Source organism: Chelonia mydas, chromosome 6 (assembly GCF_015237465.2).
Source record: "Chelonia mydas isolate rCheMyd1 chromosome 6, rCheMyd1.pri.v2, whole genome shotgun sequence".
Taxonomy (NCBI): domain Eukaryota; kingdom Metazoa; phylum Chordata; order Testudines; family Cheloniidae; genus Chelonia; species Chelonia mydas.
In genome coordinates, this window is record NC_051246.2 from 72,149,379 (window position 1) to 72,167,776 (window position 18,398).

Below are 18,398 nucleotides of genomic sequence, written 5' to 3' on the forward strand. Positions count from 1 at the left end.
AATTGGGTGTCATAATTAATAAAACACTCAGCAACTGTACATATCAAAAAGGGCTCTGTATTTTTTTTTCAAATCAGTAAACTTGGTCCCAGCTTGCATAACTCATTTATCATATGAATTTCTTTCAGGGAAGACAGTTTGCTTACTTCACCTGAACACGAGTTTCCATAACAAATAGTGGGATATGGTTAGCAAATATAAACAAAGCCACCAAATCCTATAAATTAATCAATTTTATCTACCTCTTTTATTGGCTGGGAAGGAAAAAAAGAGAGATTATTATTTCTGTTTTGAATCCTTGGGAGTTGCACAGATACAACAGAGATGGGGCCATGTAAGCACGTGGATAGATGATTGATTGTCTGGCAAGCAATGCTCATACTTCATATTATCTCTTTGCACGCTTCACCAACCTACCTGCATAACTGGTGTAGTCAGGGAGGCAGGCATATGCTATGTAGTCATAGAATCATGGAAATGTAGGGCTAGAAGGGACCGTCCATTGACTCAATGGGAGCAGGACTGCCCTTAGTCCCCAAGAAGAAAATGAGCCTTTGACAAGGTGGAAGAAAACCAGTTCATAAAAACCAAGTCCTAAGCTTGTGAAATGTTCCCCTTAGTGTCTAAAACACAAAGTTCAGAATTTTTAATCCCCAGGTACAGGGCTCTGGCTCCCCATCCCCTGGTCTGTGGAGAAAGAAGATCCACATAGATGAAATAGTCCCTGCTCTTGTCCCAGGAATGGTTCCCCAAATCCCATCCCAACTCTAAGGTACTAGTCAAAGAGTTGCATCCCAGCCTCCACTGTCATGTGCCACCTGAGGAGCAGAGGCACATTTAACCTGGGACAGATATTCCCTCGTACTCAGACTATTTGATGTGCACCCAACACTTCCTTGCTCTGTAAATGGCCCTAGCCATCCCCTTCCAATTGCCGACCATTTCCCTTCATGCCACAGCTCAGACTGCCCTTCCCCAATAAGCCCTTGATGTTTCTTTCCAGATGTCAACCCCTCTCAATTTCCCATTCTGTTGTAAAGCTTGTTACTCCTCTCCCAGACATCAGAACCCTCCCAACCTAGAAGTGATGGGACTCCCCCACTTGCTCCAGGTGTACAAAGCTGGATGAAATCATCTGCTTGTCACTGTGAAAGTAGTTGTTGTATTTACTTTATTAGTGGAGCAGTTTGCTATGTGGCTGTATATTCAAGGAGTTAGAAATACATTGCTCTAATATCTGTAACTACAAGTTCAAGACTTGGTAAGATATTTTAAAAGGCAATAATTTTCCATAAATATTTATTTTTAGATAAACTTTATGGAAAATTGTTTGGCATTTTTCTACTCAGACTTCACTTTGCTATCTCCAATGTTCAACTGTAGCACTGCAGACATAGTGATTGTGTTTTCTGGCCCTGTTTGGGTGCTACCAGATATAAATATTTACTTATAATAACAATAGGGACACATTATAAACTCTCTTACTCATGTAGGTGAGCAGTCACTGGCATGAATAGTCCTTCAGACTTCAATGAGTGTTCTCATATGAGCAAACTGCTCACCAATCTGGGTGAATAAGGGGTTCATAACCTGGCCAGAACTACTAGGACAAAGAACTACATATTTATATTCTGTACTTTTCCTGAGTTTACCTACTGTGATAATTATATTTTTTTATGTAATTACAAATTACTTATACTTATCTACTCAGGATATTCTAGTAGAAATAATAACCTCTTGCACAGTGACAAGTAGGTGGCAAGTAGTGGGGAAAAGCCAACAGGTATGGAGGAGCACTCAGTTCGGGTGGAGAAGTCCCTTAGGGATGAATTTTGTCAATGGGGAACTCAATATCCTAGTAAAGAGGATAGGAACGAAGTTGGTAAAGTACAGGTAAGAACTAGTGAGGAATAAACAAACAAAATAGAGTCCCATTTAAATAGAACACTTGAAGGCAAGCAACTGAATATTGACTAGTGCTTCTATATAAATGCTAGAAGTCTTAATACTAAGATGGATGAATGGGTGAACTGGCATTATATGAGGATTTTGATATAATAGGTATCACGGAAATGTGGAGAAGTAAGGATAATCAATGGGACATGGTAATACACAGTATAAAATATATAGGAATGACCGAGTAGGTCACGGAGGTGGAGGAGTGGCATTAAAGAAAGCATAGAGACAAATAATTTAAAAATCTTACATGAAACAAACTGTACCATAGAATCTCTATGGATAGAAATTCCATACTTGAATAATATGAGTATAGCCAGAGGAATATACTACCAACCACCTGACCAGGATGGTGACAGTGACTATGAAATGCTCAGGGAGATTAGAGAGGCTACAAATTCAGAAAGCACAATAATAATGGCTAAGGCTACGTTTTAGTCATGGGTATTTTTAGCAAAAGTCATGGACAGATCACGGGCAGTAAACAAATTCACAGCCCGTGACCTGTCAATGACTTGTACTTTAATCCCTGACTAAAACTTGGGTGCTCTGGGGGTGGGGAGGGCTGCCCAGGGGCGCTGCGGGTGCTGGGGTTGGGGTGCAGTGGGTGGCCCAGGACCCCTGCTGGTGCTGGGAGGAATGGGGGCTGGCAGGCTCCCTACCCGGTTCCTGGAAGCAGCCGGCATGTCCCTGCGGCCCCTAGGTGGAGGGGTGGCCAGGTGGCTCCATGCGCTGCCACTGCCCAGAGCACCCACTCCACAGCTCCCATTGGCTGGGAGCTGCGGGGGCAGCACCTGCGGGCAGAGGCAGCGCATGAAGCCGCCTGGCCACTCCTCTGCCTAGGGGCCGGACATACTAGCTGCTTCCAGGGAGCCCCCCCCCCAAGGTAAGCGCCACCCAGAGCCGAGCCCCCTGCCTCAGCCCTGAGCCCCCTCCCACACCCAAACTCCTGCTGCTGCTAGGTGGGAGGGGCATGGTGGCCCAATATTGCCCCAGAAGCAGCCGGTGCAGCTGGCCCGGAGGCTGCCTGAGCAGCTTGGGCGGCCCCCAGGCCAGTCACACTGGCCACAGCAGAAGTCATGGAGGTCCCGGAAAGTCAAGGAATCCATGACCTCCATGACAGACTCGCAGCCTTAATAATGGGGGATTTCAACAGTCCTCCTATTGACTGGGTAAATGTCACTTCAGGGTGTGATGCAGAGATAAAATTTCTAGACACCATAAATGATTGCTTCTTGGAGTAGCTAGTCCTGGAACCCACAAGGGGAGATTTAGTCCTAAATTAGACCGTCATGTAATTAAATATAACATTGTTATACGGAGGAAATGCCAAAGAAACCCACCACGGTAGCATTAGACTTTAAAAAGAGGAACTATACAAGAATTAGGACTCTTGTCAGGCGGAAATTAAAATGAGCTCTCACAAGGGTTAAATGCCTGAAAGCAGCATGGGGATTATTTAAAAACACCATGATAGAGGTTCAGATTAAGTATATACCCCAAATCAGAAAAGACAAGAAGAGGATCCAAACAATGCCACCATAGCTAAACGGCAGAGTAGTTGAGGCTGTTAGAGACAAAAAGTAATCCTTTAAACTTTGGAAGTCATATCCTAATGAGGATACTAGGAAGGTGCACAAACTCTGGCAGGAAACGTATAAAACTGTAATAAGGCAGGCCAAAAAAAAACTGGAGAAGCAACTTTGTAAAGATGCAAAAACTAACAATAAGAATTTAAGTATGTTGGAAGCAGGAAGCCTGCCAAAGAGGCAGTGGGGTGACTAGATGACCAAGGTGTTAAAGGAACGCTCAAGGAAAACAAGGCCATAGCAGAGAAGCTAAATGAATTCTTTGCATCAGTCTTTGCTGCAGAGGATGTGGGGGAGATACCCATAACAGAGCTATCCTTTTTGGGAGACAAATCTGAAGTACTACCCCAACTGATACGTTAATAGAAGAGGTTTTAGAACAAATTGATAAATTAAACAATAATAAGTCACCAGGGCCAGATAGTATTGACCCAAGATTTCTGAATGAACTCAAATGTGAAATTGCAGAACTACTAACTATAATATGTAAATGATCACTGAAAGAAGACTCTTTACCAGATGACTGGAAGGTAGCTAATATAACGCCAATTTTTAAAAAGGGTTCCTGAAGCGTTCAGGGCAATTACAAGCCAATGAGCCTGACTTCAGTATTGGGCAGATTGGCAGACACTATAGTAAAGAACAGAATTATCAGACAGAAAGATAAACACAATTTTGGGGGGGAAGAGTCAACACTGATTGTGTAAAGGGAAGTCAGACCTCACTAATCTATTGGAATTCTTTGTGGCTGTCAACAAGCATGTGGATAAGGGTGATCTGGTCAATATAGTGTGTTTTGATTTTCAGAAAGCTTTCGACAATGTCCCTCATCAAAGGCTCTTAGGGAAACTAAGGAGTTGTGGGATAAGAGGGAAGGTCTCATGGATCAGTAATGCGTAAAAGATAGGAAACAAAGGATAAGAATAAATGGTCAGTTTTCACAATGGAGAGAGATACACAGCAGGGTCCACTAAGGATCTCTACTGGGACCTGTGCTGTTCAAGATGTTCATTACTAATCTGGAAAGAGGAGGGAATAGTAGGGTGATCAGATAGGAAGTATGAAAAATTGGGACAGAGGGTGAGGGGGCAATAGGCACCTATATAAGAAAAAGCCTCAATATTGGGACTGTCCCTATAAAATCAGGACATCTGGTCACCCTAGTGAATAATGAAGTGGCAAAGTTTGCAGATGATACAGTTATTCAAGATAGTTAAGTCCAAAGCTGACTGTGAAGCGTTACAGGGGGATCTCAGAAAACTGGGTGACTGAGTGACAAAATGGCAGATGAAATTGAACATTGATCAATGCAAAGCGATACACATTAGAAGAAATAATCCCAACTACACATATATAATGATGGGTTCTAAATTAGCTGTTAACACTGAAGAAAGAGATCTTGAAATCACTGTGGATAGTTCTGTGAAAACTTCAGCTCAATGTGCAGCAGTGATCAAAAAGTCTAACAGTATGTTAGGAACTATTAGGAAGAGGATAGAAAATAATATCATAATGTCACTATATAAATCCATGGTGCGCCCATACCTTGTGTCCAGTTCTTATCGCCCCATCTCAAAAAGGGTATAGTGGAATTGGAAAAGGTTTAGAGAAGGGCAACAAAGCTGATCAAGGGCATAGATGGCCTCCATATGAGGGGAGGCAAAAAAGGACTAGAGCTGTTCAGCTTAGAAAAGAGACAAATAAGAGGGGATATGATACAGGGCTACAAAATCATGAATTGTGTATATAAAGAGAATAGAGAAGTGTTATCCACCCTTTCCCATGATACAAAAAACAGGGGTCACTCAATAAAATTAATAGGCTGCAGGTTTAATACAAACAAAAGGAAGTACTTTTTCACACAACGCACAGTTAACCTGTGGAACTCATTGCCATGGGATGTGGTGATGGCCAAAAGTATAACTGACTTCAAAAAAGAACTTGATAAGTTTATGAAGGATAGGCCCATCAGTTGATATTAATTAAAACAGTCAGGGATGCAACCCCTTGCTCTGGGCAACCGTAAACCTCTGACTGCCAGAAGCTGAGAGGAGAAGATAGGGATGAATCACTCCAGCTTCCCTTTTTTGTACACTCCACCTGTAGCTCTGGTACTGGCCACTGTTGGAGACAGGATACTGGGCGAGGTGGACCACTGATCTGGCCCTGTATGGCATTTCTTATGTTGTTAGTCAAGTAAATTCCCACAGGAAAACCTTAGTTTGTATACAGCTGGAAATTTAAACCAACAAAAAGAGTTAGCAGATTCTCACCTTAAAGTACCAAACCAACTTGAATTCTACCCTGCTCTTTGTTGCCCATCCTTCACTTATGGTCCATAAGACTGGCCCTGTTACTTCCCCAACCTTAATTCTCTCCCTAGGGACTGGTTCCTATTGTCCTTCCTTCCTTGGACTGGGTCCCTCATTGGGAAGTAGAGAATATATACAGCCCCTGAGGCCTCTAGATGCTATAATAATAATTATCACCTGAATGAATATTAGCCTGCAATACTTGTTCATCTCACTGTGCATATGTGTGAATGAGAGCATTAGGCAGTTGATGTCCCTGCAGGGACCTTGTATCAGATTGATAAAGCAGCAGCGAATTAGTTCTTTGCTGGTTTATAATATGCTGATTATGAAAAACGACTTGGCCAGGACACTGTGCTGCCCTCAGTACTGTGAATGAGCTCTATGGTTCCAGTCAGTAGGGGTTCTCCCCGCCTCATCTTAGGGGTGGTGAAACTGTTCTGAAGGACGTCCATTTTACAACCCTTAAGGTATGTCTACATGACAAAGAAAAGCCTCTGGTACCAAGGCTCAGAGCTCAGGTTAATTGACTTGGGCTTGTGGGGCTTGGGCTGGCTAGAGCAGCAGTATGGATGTTTCTGCTCAGGCTGGAACCCAGGCTCCAAGACCCTCTTGTTACCTCAATTTCCCTAGAAACCAACCCAGCGTTACACTTACATTGGTTTTATTAAATGCCACTATTGGATCAAACAGAAAAGGGATGGATCTTCTTCATACACGCACACGTTCAACGCATTCATACCCTCGGTAAAGAGGTAGTTACAAACTCGATGTATCACAGACTTTTGGACAGAGGTGGCCACCACGGGGATAGGGGTGTGATTGACAATTTGGCAGGAGGCAGAGGGGTAAGGAGAGGAAGGGGTCCAGTTAGAGTTAAAAGGGGCTGTGAGTATGGTTTGTTGCTGTTCCCTGCCTAATGCGATATCTTCCCTTTTCCCAAACCCCAGACACCCTAATGCTAGCAATGAGACAAGCGCTACAAGACAAACATAAAACATGAAACGCAAAACACAGAACATAAGACAACGTAGAAGTTTGTCGTGACAACGCACCATGGTATGTTTCAGTTGTCCTTCAGCTGGTACCAGCTCTTTCTGGTGCCCTGAAAAACAGACGCTGCGAAAAAGACTTAAACATTGTAAACAGTAGGCTATCGTAGAGAGGAACATGGAGTCGGTGTGGTTCCCCCTACATGCTTGAGCTGTCCCCGATGGACACACTTCCCAACCAGGATATCGTCCACATATGAGACCACCCACCCCTTATCCCCTGGAGGGAGATGCTCTAACATTTGGGTCACTACCTTATGCGCAATAGCGGGGGCACTATGAAATCCCTGGGGTATACGGGTAAAGCAATACTATACCCCATCCACATGGAACGTGAATCGTCCTGCGATCCTTCGTCAAGTGGAATAGCAAAGAGACAGTTAGACAAATCCAATACAGAAAATCTTTTAGCTTCCCTTGGTATGTCTTGCAACACCTGGGTCATGTCTGCGACTATTGGTGCCCGCTGGAGGGTCATCACATTGACTCTCTGATAGTCAACATTCTCCATGAGACCCCATCAGGTTTCCTCACAGGCCATATGGGGGATTTAAAGGAGGAAGTTGTTCTTTTCACTACTCCCTGCCCTTCCAGCTCTCTAACTGTCTCTGCTACAGCCTGGCGTGCTGCAGCGGGGATAGGACATTGTTTCTGTGGGGGGACTGCTGGTCCTTCTATTTTCACTGGTTCCCCAGTCCATTTACTGCAGTCCAGCTTGTGGGCCACCCATGCCTGGGGAAAATGCTTCCTCCATTCCTCCTTGCTATCCCTGGTCACTGCAGCCTCTCCCAACATACTACGCGTCAGCAATCCAGTATCTCCCTTCCTTACTTCAGGGGTCCAGTCTTTCTTTGGGGTCCTCCATAAACCTTTGTTAGCACCATCAACCACTATTCCTCCCTCCTGCAAGCAATCTATGCCCAAAATTGGTTCTGTGGTTGTGGGGCTATAAATCCAGGGCCATCTTCGGGTAAGATTCCCCACCCGGGTGACCATTCATCCCAACGCTTGTCCCTGCGCCAAGGTGCCATCAAATCCCTGGATCTCAATGGTTCCCTGGATTGGTACTCCCGGCACGGGACAGGGAAGCAGTGAGACAGCCACAACAGTGTCCACCAGCCCCACAAAATCCAGTTCAGATGTCTCAGAGCACTCATATGGCCCCCCAACCTGAAGGCGCACATGCAACCTTCCTCCCGAATCCACCTGGAGAGGTCCCACCCAAGTCCATCCCTTTCCTCTCCCAGTGGACTCAGGAAGTCGGCGCCCCCCCCCCCCAATCTGAGGTTGTTTTTTTGGCCCCAATATTGCCCCCCAGCTCCAGGAGCTTCAACCCCAGCTGAATGCAATGGAGTGCTAGGGACTCCATGGGCTTCCTGTCCCATTGGCCCATGGGTTCCCTCTGATCCTTTAAGGCTATCCACAACTGTATGCGGAGCTGACTGGTGTCTGATTGGTGGCGCCTGTGTCGAGGCGCTGGGGCTGCTCTGGTGGTCTGGCGTGCTGCTTCCTTAAGGTGTGATATGTCTAGGGGCTCTCCCTGCCTCCACGCTTCCATAGCCATCTGAACATCTTTGGGCAACATTGCTGCAATAAGCCTTAATTCGGCCATTGGAATCATAATCTTGGACAGGGTCCTGGGGATCGCTCCCCCCTGGGCGGGCCGGATACCGCCCAGTTAACAATCACACTAATACCATTCTCTCCACAAAGACGTCAGGGGCCTGCCCCAGAGCGGGGGAGCCTGCTGCATACTGGCGGCTGACCTCCTGCAGTGCCTCTCTGAGCCAAATTGCAAACCAGCGCAAATGGGGACTGCCACCATCTGGCTGCCTGCGTCCGCAGTGCGATTCTCATATTGCACCCCAGTACTGTGGATGCCGTCCTCAACAGCTTCCTAACCTCCTCTGTGTTTAGCCTCCCCTGATCCTCTATCGCCATCAGAAACTGATATGCCCATTCCGAGAATGTGCTCACCTTGGCTGGCCCTAACCTTTGAGCCGGAGAAGTTATCTCTGCAGGGGTCAAGGCTATTTCCTCCATAGTTACCCTAGTTACAGCTCTGGGGCTCCCTCCCTGGGCTGGGAAAATTAACCATTGCACAGCTGCCACTGGGGCTGGCTGAGCTCCCGGCCCATCTGGCAGCCATCCCGGGTCTGGGTCATACCATATGTCCCTTCCCAGTCTCTGGGGTCATATCGGAGTGGCGCCTTTGTCCCTGATCCCAGGGATCCTGCTGCTCTCACACCCAGACGGGTCCCCTGCTCTAACGCCAATCCCCACAAACACTCCACCTGGATGTCCAATTCCTTAGATTGTTCCCTCTCTTCTTCGGCCTGTTCAGCTCTCTCCATCGCCTTGACAGTGGAGATTTCTAGCTGCTGACAACTTGCCCCTGCCGCTTGTGCTTGTGCCTTCCACATATCCCTCTCCACCCTTACTCGCTCCAACTCCTGCCTCACTTGCATAGTTTCAGAATTATAATCAGCTTTAGCAGTTTGCCAAGCACAACACATTTGCCACAACCACCATGCCACCGCCCGATCCTTAGTCTTTGAATCCGGATGTTAAAACTCACAATATTTCTGGTACGTATTTTCTACGTCCACCATGGCGTCCCCTGATGAAACCGCCCCTGGGACCCATGGGTCAACACCCTTGGAGTGTGCCCAGAGGAGGAGGAGGGGAAATTTTGCCACCTTTCCCTCCATTGTGGATTTGGGGGGGGCTCTTTCCCTTTCTAAACAGCGGCACCATGCCCAAAATCAGGAAGGGGCAGCAAGCACCGCTCAAGCTCTCTACTCCGTGTCACCCCTTTCCACTAGTGTACCCTATTGGTGGTTGACCACATTCTCCACCACTAATATTACCTCAATTTCCCTAGAAACCAACCCAGGGTTACACTTATATTGGTTTTATTAAATGCCACTATTGGATCAAACAGAAAAGGGATGGATCTTATTCATCCCCGCACACATTCAACACATTCATACCCTCGTGCACCCACACACTCACGCAGGTGGAGAGTTACCGGAGACAGCAGAGGAAGCTGAGAAGCCGAAGCATAGTAGATCTGGTGTGTCCGCCTGCGGTCACGGATCCGGGCCGGCAAGCAGGTCAAGAAGCAGGGGGCTTGCGTGCATGCCTTCTTCCTTTTGGTGGAACTGGGTAGCTCCTGTCACGTACACTGAGTTTTCCTTCTGTGTCTGTCACTGAGAAGTATTCCCAGACCTTGTTCCTTTCATGCATACCAGGCTCTTCTTTTCTTTACAGCACCCCATGATTGTCTTCTCAGGGCAGATTACATCAGACACACCTGGCTCCTGGCTCTGGGCTCTGTTCTCCTAGCAGTTCCTCTCTGCCCCGTCCCACATACACTCCTTTGTTCACACTCCCTTATCTCCCCCACACACTCACTTTCTCTGATCGCGTGATGGAATATTGCAAAGCTTGGAGGTTCATACAAAGGGTAACTGAAAAGGTTACAGAGCTCGCAAAAGTTACAAAACTTAAAAGGCTATGCTAACAATAACTAAAGTTACAAAAAGAAAAGGAGTACTTGTGGCACCTTAGAGACTAACCAATTTATTCGAGCAATACACTGAATACATCCGATGAAGTGAGCTGTAGCTCACGAAAGCTTATGCTCAAATAAATTGGTTAGTCTCTAAGGTGCCACAAGTACTCCTTTTCTTTTTGCAAATACAGACTAACACGGCTGCTACTCTGAAACCTAAAGTTACAAAGTTTGCAAAAGGTTACAGAACTTAATGATCATACTAGCAATGACTGAAAAGTTACAAATCTTACAATCGCATTCTACGGGATTGAGCGGAGGCTTTACATAACACCTCTCATCTCGCTGAGTTTCATACACTCAGCTCTTCTATTTGAGAAATTCCTGAGTTCTGTGTCCCACAATGTGAGGGGTCTGTTTCCATTCTCTTTCAATTCTTTTGCTATGCTGGATGTCACTCTTGTTCAGGATTGTACTTACAAGTGGGCCAGATCCTCCACAGGTGTAAACTGGTTTAGCTCCACTGACTTCAGTGGAAGTATGCTGATTTACACCGGCCAAAGAGGTCCAGGGTTGTCTCCCTAGGTTGGCCTTTTCCCCACATCAGGTAGGAGAATCTCCATCATTCTTATACATGGGCAGCTTCCTCTCTTCCCTCTGACAGTTCCTTTTTACCTGAGATCTCACAGACTATTTTGTTGATAAATTGCAGAGGGTTCAGAGAAGAGCCATGAGGTTGATTAAAGGATTAGAAAATGAGTTTTATTGTGATATATGCCAGGAGCTCAGTTTATTAAGGTCAGGGGTGGCCAACCTGAGCCTGAGAAGGAGTCAGAATTTACCAATGTACATTGCCAAAGAGCCACAGTAATACGTCAGCAGCCCCCCATTAGCTCCCCCCACTCCCAGCACCTCCTGCCCACTGGCAGCCCCGCTGATCAGTGCCTCCCCCTCCCGATCAGCTGTTTCGTGGTGGTGCAGGAGACTCTGGGGGGATGGGGGAGGAGCAAGGTCATAGCAGGCTCAGGAGAGGGGGCGGGAAGGGGTGGAGTGGGGGCAGGGCCTGTGGCAGAGCCAGCGGTTGAGCAGTGAGCACCCCCCGGCACACTGGAAAGTTGGCGCCTGTAGCTCCAGCCCCGGAGTCGGTGCCTATGCAAGGAGCCGCATATTAACTTCTGAAGAGCCACAGGTTGGCCACCCCTGATTTAGGTTAACAAAAAGAAGGTCAAGTGGTGACTTGATCACTGTCTATAAGTACCTACATGGGGAACAAATATTTGATAATGGGCTCTTCAGTCTAGCAGCAAAAGGTATAACATGATCCAATGACTGGAAGTTGAAGCTAGACAATTTCAGACTGGAAATAAGGCATAAATTTTTAACCGTGAGAGTAATTAACCATTGGAACAATTTACCACAGGTCACAGTGGATTCTCCATTACTGGCAATTTTTAAATTAAGGTAGTTTTTCTAGGAGATATGTTCTAGGAATTATTTCGGGGAAGTTCTCTGGCCTGTGTCATACATATCATATATACATTCATGCATGTCATATATACATACATATATGTGGTCACTATAGTTACTTCTGGCCTTAGAATGTATGAATGGACTCATGAATCTAGATCTGCTCATTAACATCCTGGGCTGACACCCTCCCTGGAGCCAGGTGGCATACCAGTGAAAAGTTCTCTCTCTCTCTTTCTCATCCCAGAAACCTCTTGTACCTATGGGTCCATCTGCTCCTGGGTAACATCTACGGACACCTCCGGAAAACCAGACTGGGTACCATCTTCAGTGAGGGCCTTGGTGTGGCAGCAGCAGCGTCAAGTTCTGGAGAACCATTCATCCAGAGGAGACATAGAAGGTAGACAAACTTCCAGTTCATTCCCAAAGGGGTACACATATCCACACACAGATGTCTATGGCCATCCTCCCTTGTCTCTCTCAGACTGCCACATAGACTATACCTGCTTACATGAAACCATCATGAAATCCCACTCTGAACTCTAGAGAACACACCACTAAGAATCATGTGTATATTAAAAAAGCCATTGATTTTTCCATATATTTATAGAACACTAGACTTGAGCACATTGCATAGATTTATGGAATATTTACTGTGTGGCAGCCTTGCTCATACTGCAATGTACAATGTGAAACTTGATACATATTGAACACAGCCCATTTTTATACAATGCACATACTGCAACATTTGAAAGGCAAAGGCAACACTCTCAGAGAACCACAGTTATTGGCAAGTCCCTCCTCTTTTGTCAGCAATGCACAGTGTAGCTACTTCCATAGGTAGCTACTTCCAGACCCTGAGAAAAGCTAGGGAAATTCAACTCCTCATGTAGCTAATAGGATTTGAAGGGGCCCAAGTCTGCAGTATTCCAAGCCCTTTCAGCTCACTTTGCCTTTAATGGGAATTGTAGATGCTCAGCACTCTTCACTGTTAGGTCCCAGGTATTCATCACCTCTTGGGATTTGGCCCATAATCTTTATGTTCTTGTGGTTCAGGCCCTTTGTGAATTAGCTTTGTTTCCACCACAGTCAGAAGAAGCCACTTTTAACTACAGAGGGTGAGACTCCCAGGAAATTCAGCCCCTTGACAAGGCTAAGCTGACTCCTCATATTTGTGCGCTTACTCATGTCTGTGTTGTGTTTCTAACCAGTATTATATCTGTTGCCTCCTCCCTTCTTTTTCCTTCTCTCTCCTTGGTTTCTTTTCCTCTCTTTTCTTCTCTCCTCTCTCTCTCGATCTGTTCTCTACTTATTTTCTTTCTTTTTTAACTTAATTCTTCTTTCACTTTTTTATCTTCTCTACTTTTTTCTTGTCTTTTCTTCTCCTCTCCTTTTTCACCACTGCTTCTTTCAATCCCTCTTTCCTCTTGTTTCCTCTTTTCATGTCTTCTCCCCTTGTACTCTTCCCTTCTTTCCTTCAGGGGACATTCTCCTCCTAAACACCAGCAGGTTCTTGGATAGATGTGAGTTCAGTCTGCATAGCCCCATCCTGCCATGGAGCGTGGAGTCCTGCTTGCTGGAGTTGGCCATATATTCACAGGGCACTGCTCCTGCTCTTCAGGGATTCACAGTTGAAATCCGACATGTGGAGACAAACCGGAACATAATCATCCCTCTGAGAGCTGGGCAAGAGGAGAACACCTGGTAAGGCTAGCTACGTGCAGCTATTTAAATGTTGCCTGAGGGGCAGTTCCCTTAGGGCATTGCTTCTAGCAAAGTCTGCTCCGCTTCTCTCTCCCCAAAGTCACTGATTCTGTGATGGCCAACTCTGAGGACTGAACTGAGAACCTCCAGAGCTAAACGCATGAGTCGCCACAGCGTGATCTAAAGAAGTAGCCTCCAGAGCTGCTGGCTGTAACAGACTCTCATCCTTTGGGGATAAGACACAGAAGAGAATGTATAACATCCACTTGACCAGTGGGTTACACTTACATAAGAACGGTCCATACTGGGTCAGACTAAAGGTCCATCTAGCCCTGTCTTCTCCTGTCTTCCGACAGTGGCCAGTGCCAGATGCCCCAGAGGGAATGAACAGAACAGGTAATCATCAAGTGATCCATCTCCTGTCGCCCATTCCCAGCTTCTGGCTAGGGACATCATCCCTGCCCATCCTGGCTAATAGCCATTGATGGACCTATCTTCCATTAATTTATCTAGTTCTTTTTTGAACTCTGTTATAGTCTTAACCTTCACAACATCCTCTGGCAAGGAGTTTCACAGGTTGACTGTGCATTGTGTGAAGAAATACTTCCTTTTGTTTGTTTTAAACTTGCTGCCTATTAATTTCATTTATTAACTTCCTCCCAAACCTTCAGTAGGGTAACGATGTCCCTATTTCATCTGATTCACTTACTGTTGCTGAGATTATAGGCCTCAAATCTACTGAGTCCAAAATGCTCCCTCAGTAATGGGCCGATTTGTCTAAGCAATGTCATGGGTTATCCTGATCACAAGAGCTAAATTTCACATGGTTTGGCGTAGTTTTAACTATCATCATTCTTCCCCTCTTACCACCAGTATCTGCTTGAAAAGGATTGTCAGTGCACATTCCCGGGCAGAACATGCAGTCTGATACTCCAGCAGCATACTCCTCAGCCACTGTTGGTGTGGGTGAACTTTTGGCAGAGGGCGTGTTACCCAAAAAACAGTCTCCATAGTTAAAGGAAATACATCCATACTCATCCCATTGGACCATCAGCAGCAGTTGATACCATCAGTCATCACCACCAAGAAACTTCTAGGGTGAATAGAAATGCCCTGAAAGGCCACAAGTCCTTTCTCACAGATCAAGTACAGTGGGGTCGCTATTCCTCCACCTCCAAAATGCAAAATGTCCCACACGGTTCAGGCCTCATCCCCAAATTGTTGAACATCTATAGAGCCACTCATCAGCTGTCCATCACCCAAAGGCTCCCCATGTGCTGTGAGAATCATCTAGTAACTGGTTAGGCCAGTTTTCTGGCTCCTTCACAATGCTAGAGGGTTCAACAGTGGCTTTACTGGAACCAAACATCTGGCCCCTAATGCTTTGGCCATGAATGAAAAATTCTTCATCTTCTTTCTTTTCAAAGGCTGCTCCTTTCTGAGATGCCTCCCTGGGTGGAGGAGCTAGGTATAACAGTAGAGCCTAAGTCACAAAGTTCAGTTCCCAGTGCTGATCCAGACTTTTCCAGAGTTCAGGGGTATTTGCTTCTGGTCAATCTGTAAAACTCTCGGCAGGGTAGAAGAGATAGCATAGAAAGAGAGAGGAAGAGAATGCAGATAAGAAAATCAGGCATTACCAAACCTTAGCCTGGATGTTCCTTACTTTGGTCTTCCCCATGGTTACTTTTTCATTCCTGGATGTGTCAGAATGCACATGAGATGGGAACCAAGAGGGTGCTTTGAAGTGCAGCAGGGAGACAGAGTTCTAACAGAGAAAGAGAGGGAGGGGAGCCCACATGACTGTTTATTGGCAATCATCCTTGTGCTTGCTGTCCTTTCCTTCTACCTGCCTTTGAGGGACATGGGTTAAATACACTGTAAGCTCTTTGTTTATATCACATGATTGGCTCCCACTGAGAATTCCACCAACAGATCCTTGCTCTTGTTTTCCTTGAATTCCCTGGCACCACCTTTTGTTGCTATAGAGATACCCAGCCAAGACTCCTGTTCTGGTGAGCCAAATTAAAATTTAATTCTTAACCCTCAAATCCCTTCCTCTCCTATTTTCAGTTCTTGCTCACTTCCTTTCTAGGTGGGCCCTTCCCCCTCCAGATGTCTCCTTGCCAGTGTAGCAGGGAAAAAGTTGTCTTCTGATGTCATTCTTACCCCCCAACGACTGCCCATGCCACTTCAGGCATGTGACTAGTCTCTGCTGGCTGAGGCAGCTAGATTCACAGGTTCATTTGTGCTTATTATTGGTTGATTGATTGATTGATTGTGTGCTCCTCACAAGTACCTAGCTGTTCAGTATCAATAGTGATCACTTCACCCATCACTGACATGCGGCTATCTCTGGAATGGAAAATAGCAGCTGTTTAATAGCCTACCTGAAGACTGCCACAACAGCTTTAGGATATGAAGTTAAGTTCATCCTCTCTAATTAAAATTACAGTGGAATTTAAGTAGGTAGAACCTAATTTGCTCAATGGAAATTTGTCAGGACATTGGGTTAATACCTTTGCTTTCATGAAAGGAGCGAAAAGCTGAAAGGGACCTGTAACAATCATAGGTGGTCAGGGGCTTAGTTTTAAAGACATCTAAAATATGTAATATACTTCAGTCATGTTTAAAATATGTGGAAGTAGGGAAAACAAGGGGGTAGAATTAGGGACCCTTGGAAAAAATGAGATTCCTTTCTTTTTCTTTTACAATGGATTGATTTCAAAAATCTCTATACAAGTCCAGGGTGGACAAAGGAAACCTAGTTTAGTGTGTGTAGCAGAACAAATAAGAGTCACTGTTGCATATAGATCTAGCTTCTTTATGGCAGGTACATGGCCCAAGACCAGCTTTCTCTTTTATATCTGAAGGTCTTGTGCTATCAAATGACAGGAAGACCAGCCTGAAGTAATTGGATTTTTGGATGGTTTGGGATTTTTAAATGTTTTTGTCCGCTTCTAAAAAATACTGTACTGTTAGGAGTAGAACAGGAAGTACAATGAGCAAATGAGAGTGTAGGGATAAGGCCTATGTGCAGCATATCGTTAACCTATGGAGCTCATTACCACATGATATTGTTGAGGGATGATTAGTAATTTATATGAGGAAAAAATTAGCTCTCCTACCTTTTCAGGTGGGCAGAAACCAAAGAAAAGCCTACCCAGCCCTTCCCTATAATCCTCCCCCTCTGTTGTCAAGCCATACCCAATCCCCAATTCCAGACAGAACACTTCACTGTGTTCTTCTCTTTCTGATTCTGGAGGTCTCCTATAATATTCAGCTCTTCCTTCTGAATTCATCAACAGTGCTTTTTCCCTAGGATTCTGCTCTGTCCTACATTTGTGTTTTATGCATGAGAAGGAGGTGCTTTTCTGATTGGTGCTCAGCTCTTGGATCAGTGAACCATCCTCAGATTGGTAGTGCTGAAGCTACTGTTCTGTCTGTCATACCCACAGTTCAGATCAGTCTCTGGTAAAAGCTTTCTGGTGAAAAAATGGTGAAGAGAGATGGCTGGAACAAACCAAACATCAAAGCCCCTGGTCTAAATTTAACAGGATAGGTGAAAACCCTAAAATAGCATCCGTAGTTGCACTATCTAGAATGAAGAGGAGCTGCTAATTCTCATTCTTCAGGGGAAAAGATGACCACTACCTGGGGACAGGAAGTGCTTTTCTCTTCAATGGTATGGTAATGCTCAAATATCCAGGTGTATTGTGTTCATTTTTTCCTCCTTCCTCTAAAATACTAGGCATTGGCCACAGTGGGACACAAGGTACCAGAGCAAACAAATCACTTGTTTGTTCTAGTATAGGAAGTCCCATATTCCTGATTATTGATCAACACCAGCTAAAGGGACAATAATCCTCACTCAGATATCAGAAGTTACTGCTAGAGTTAGATGCTGGGTCTTGTTCTACGTGTGTGAATGTAAATTTCAGGACTGTAGAAGCAGGTCCATAATCCACATCAGCAAGAGCTCTCTGCTACTGAAATAAGGCTTATCTCGGGTTGGTGCCACCAATATACCTAGAATCTATTACATTCTGGTCATGTGGGTCAACACAATCCAGTCTGCCACTTAATGGAAACTGTCCAAAGTGAAACCCATCCAATAACAAAGTCTGCCCTAGGATCAGATATGGAGAAAACTCCCTCAATCTCTCAGTTCACTTGTAACAAGGAGATTAAATCAGTGGCAACCTGGAATGGACCCTGGGTGTAGCCTCAGAGAGGAAATGAGCTAGAACTGGATCTCTGTGCTATAATCCCTGACAGGAGAAGAAATGGAACTTGGATTTCTGTGCCTCTCTGAAATGGACTTTGGGTACAATTCCTAAGAGGAGACAAATCTGAGCCTGAGATGGATTGATGTTTGACGTCTTTATCTAGAAAGCCTCTCATACTTTAGGTAATCTCTGAATAAATTCTGAAGTCCTGAAGCAATCTTAGAATCATAGAAATGTAGGACTGGAAAAGAGCTCGAGAGATCATCTAATCCAATCACCTGTGCTGAGGTAGGGCTAAGTATACCTAGACCATCCCTGACAGGTTTGTCTAACCTGCTCTTAAAAACCTCCAATGATGGGATTCCACAACCTCCTTAGGAAGCCTATTCCATTACTTAACTCTCCTTATAGTTAGAAAGTTTTTCCTAATATCTAACCTAACCTAATATCTAACCTCCTTTGCTTCAGATTAAGCCCATTATTTCTTGTCCTACCTTCAGTGGACATGGAGAACAATTGATGATCATTGTCTTTATAACAGCCCTTAACATATCTGAAGTCTGTTATCTGATTCC

At 45.2% G+C, this 18,398-nt stretch overlaps 1 protein-coding gene across 2 annotated transcripts in view; it reads left to right on the forward strand.

Annotated features, from left to right (window-relative positions):
* Window positions 1-18,398, forward strand: part of LTK (leukocyte receptor tyrosine kinase) — a 160,971-nt gene that overhangs the window by 60,427 nt on the left and 82,146 nt on the right. For both annotated transcript variants that reach the window (XM_043548470.1, XM_043548471.1), the window contains exons 3-4: window positions 12,141-12,293; window positions 13,375-13,597. In XM_043548470.1, the coding sequence (XP_043404405.1) occupies window positions 12,141-12,293; window positions 13,375-13,597 (376 nt within the window). The remainder of the gene's footprint in view (window positions 1-12,140; window positions 12,294-13,374; window positions 13,598-18,398) is intronic.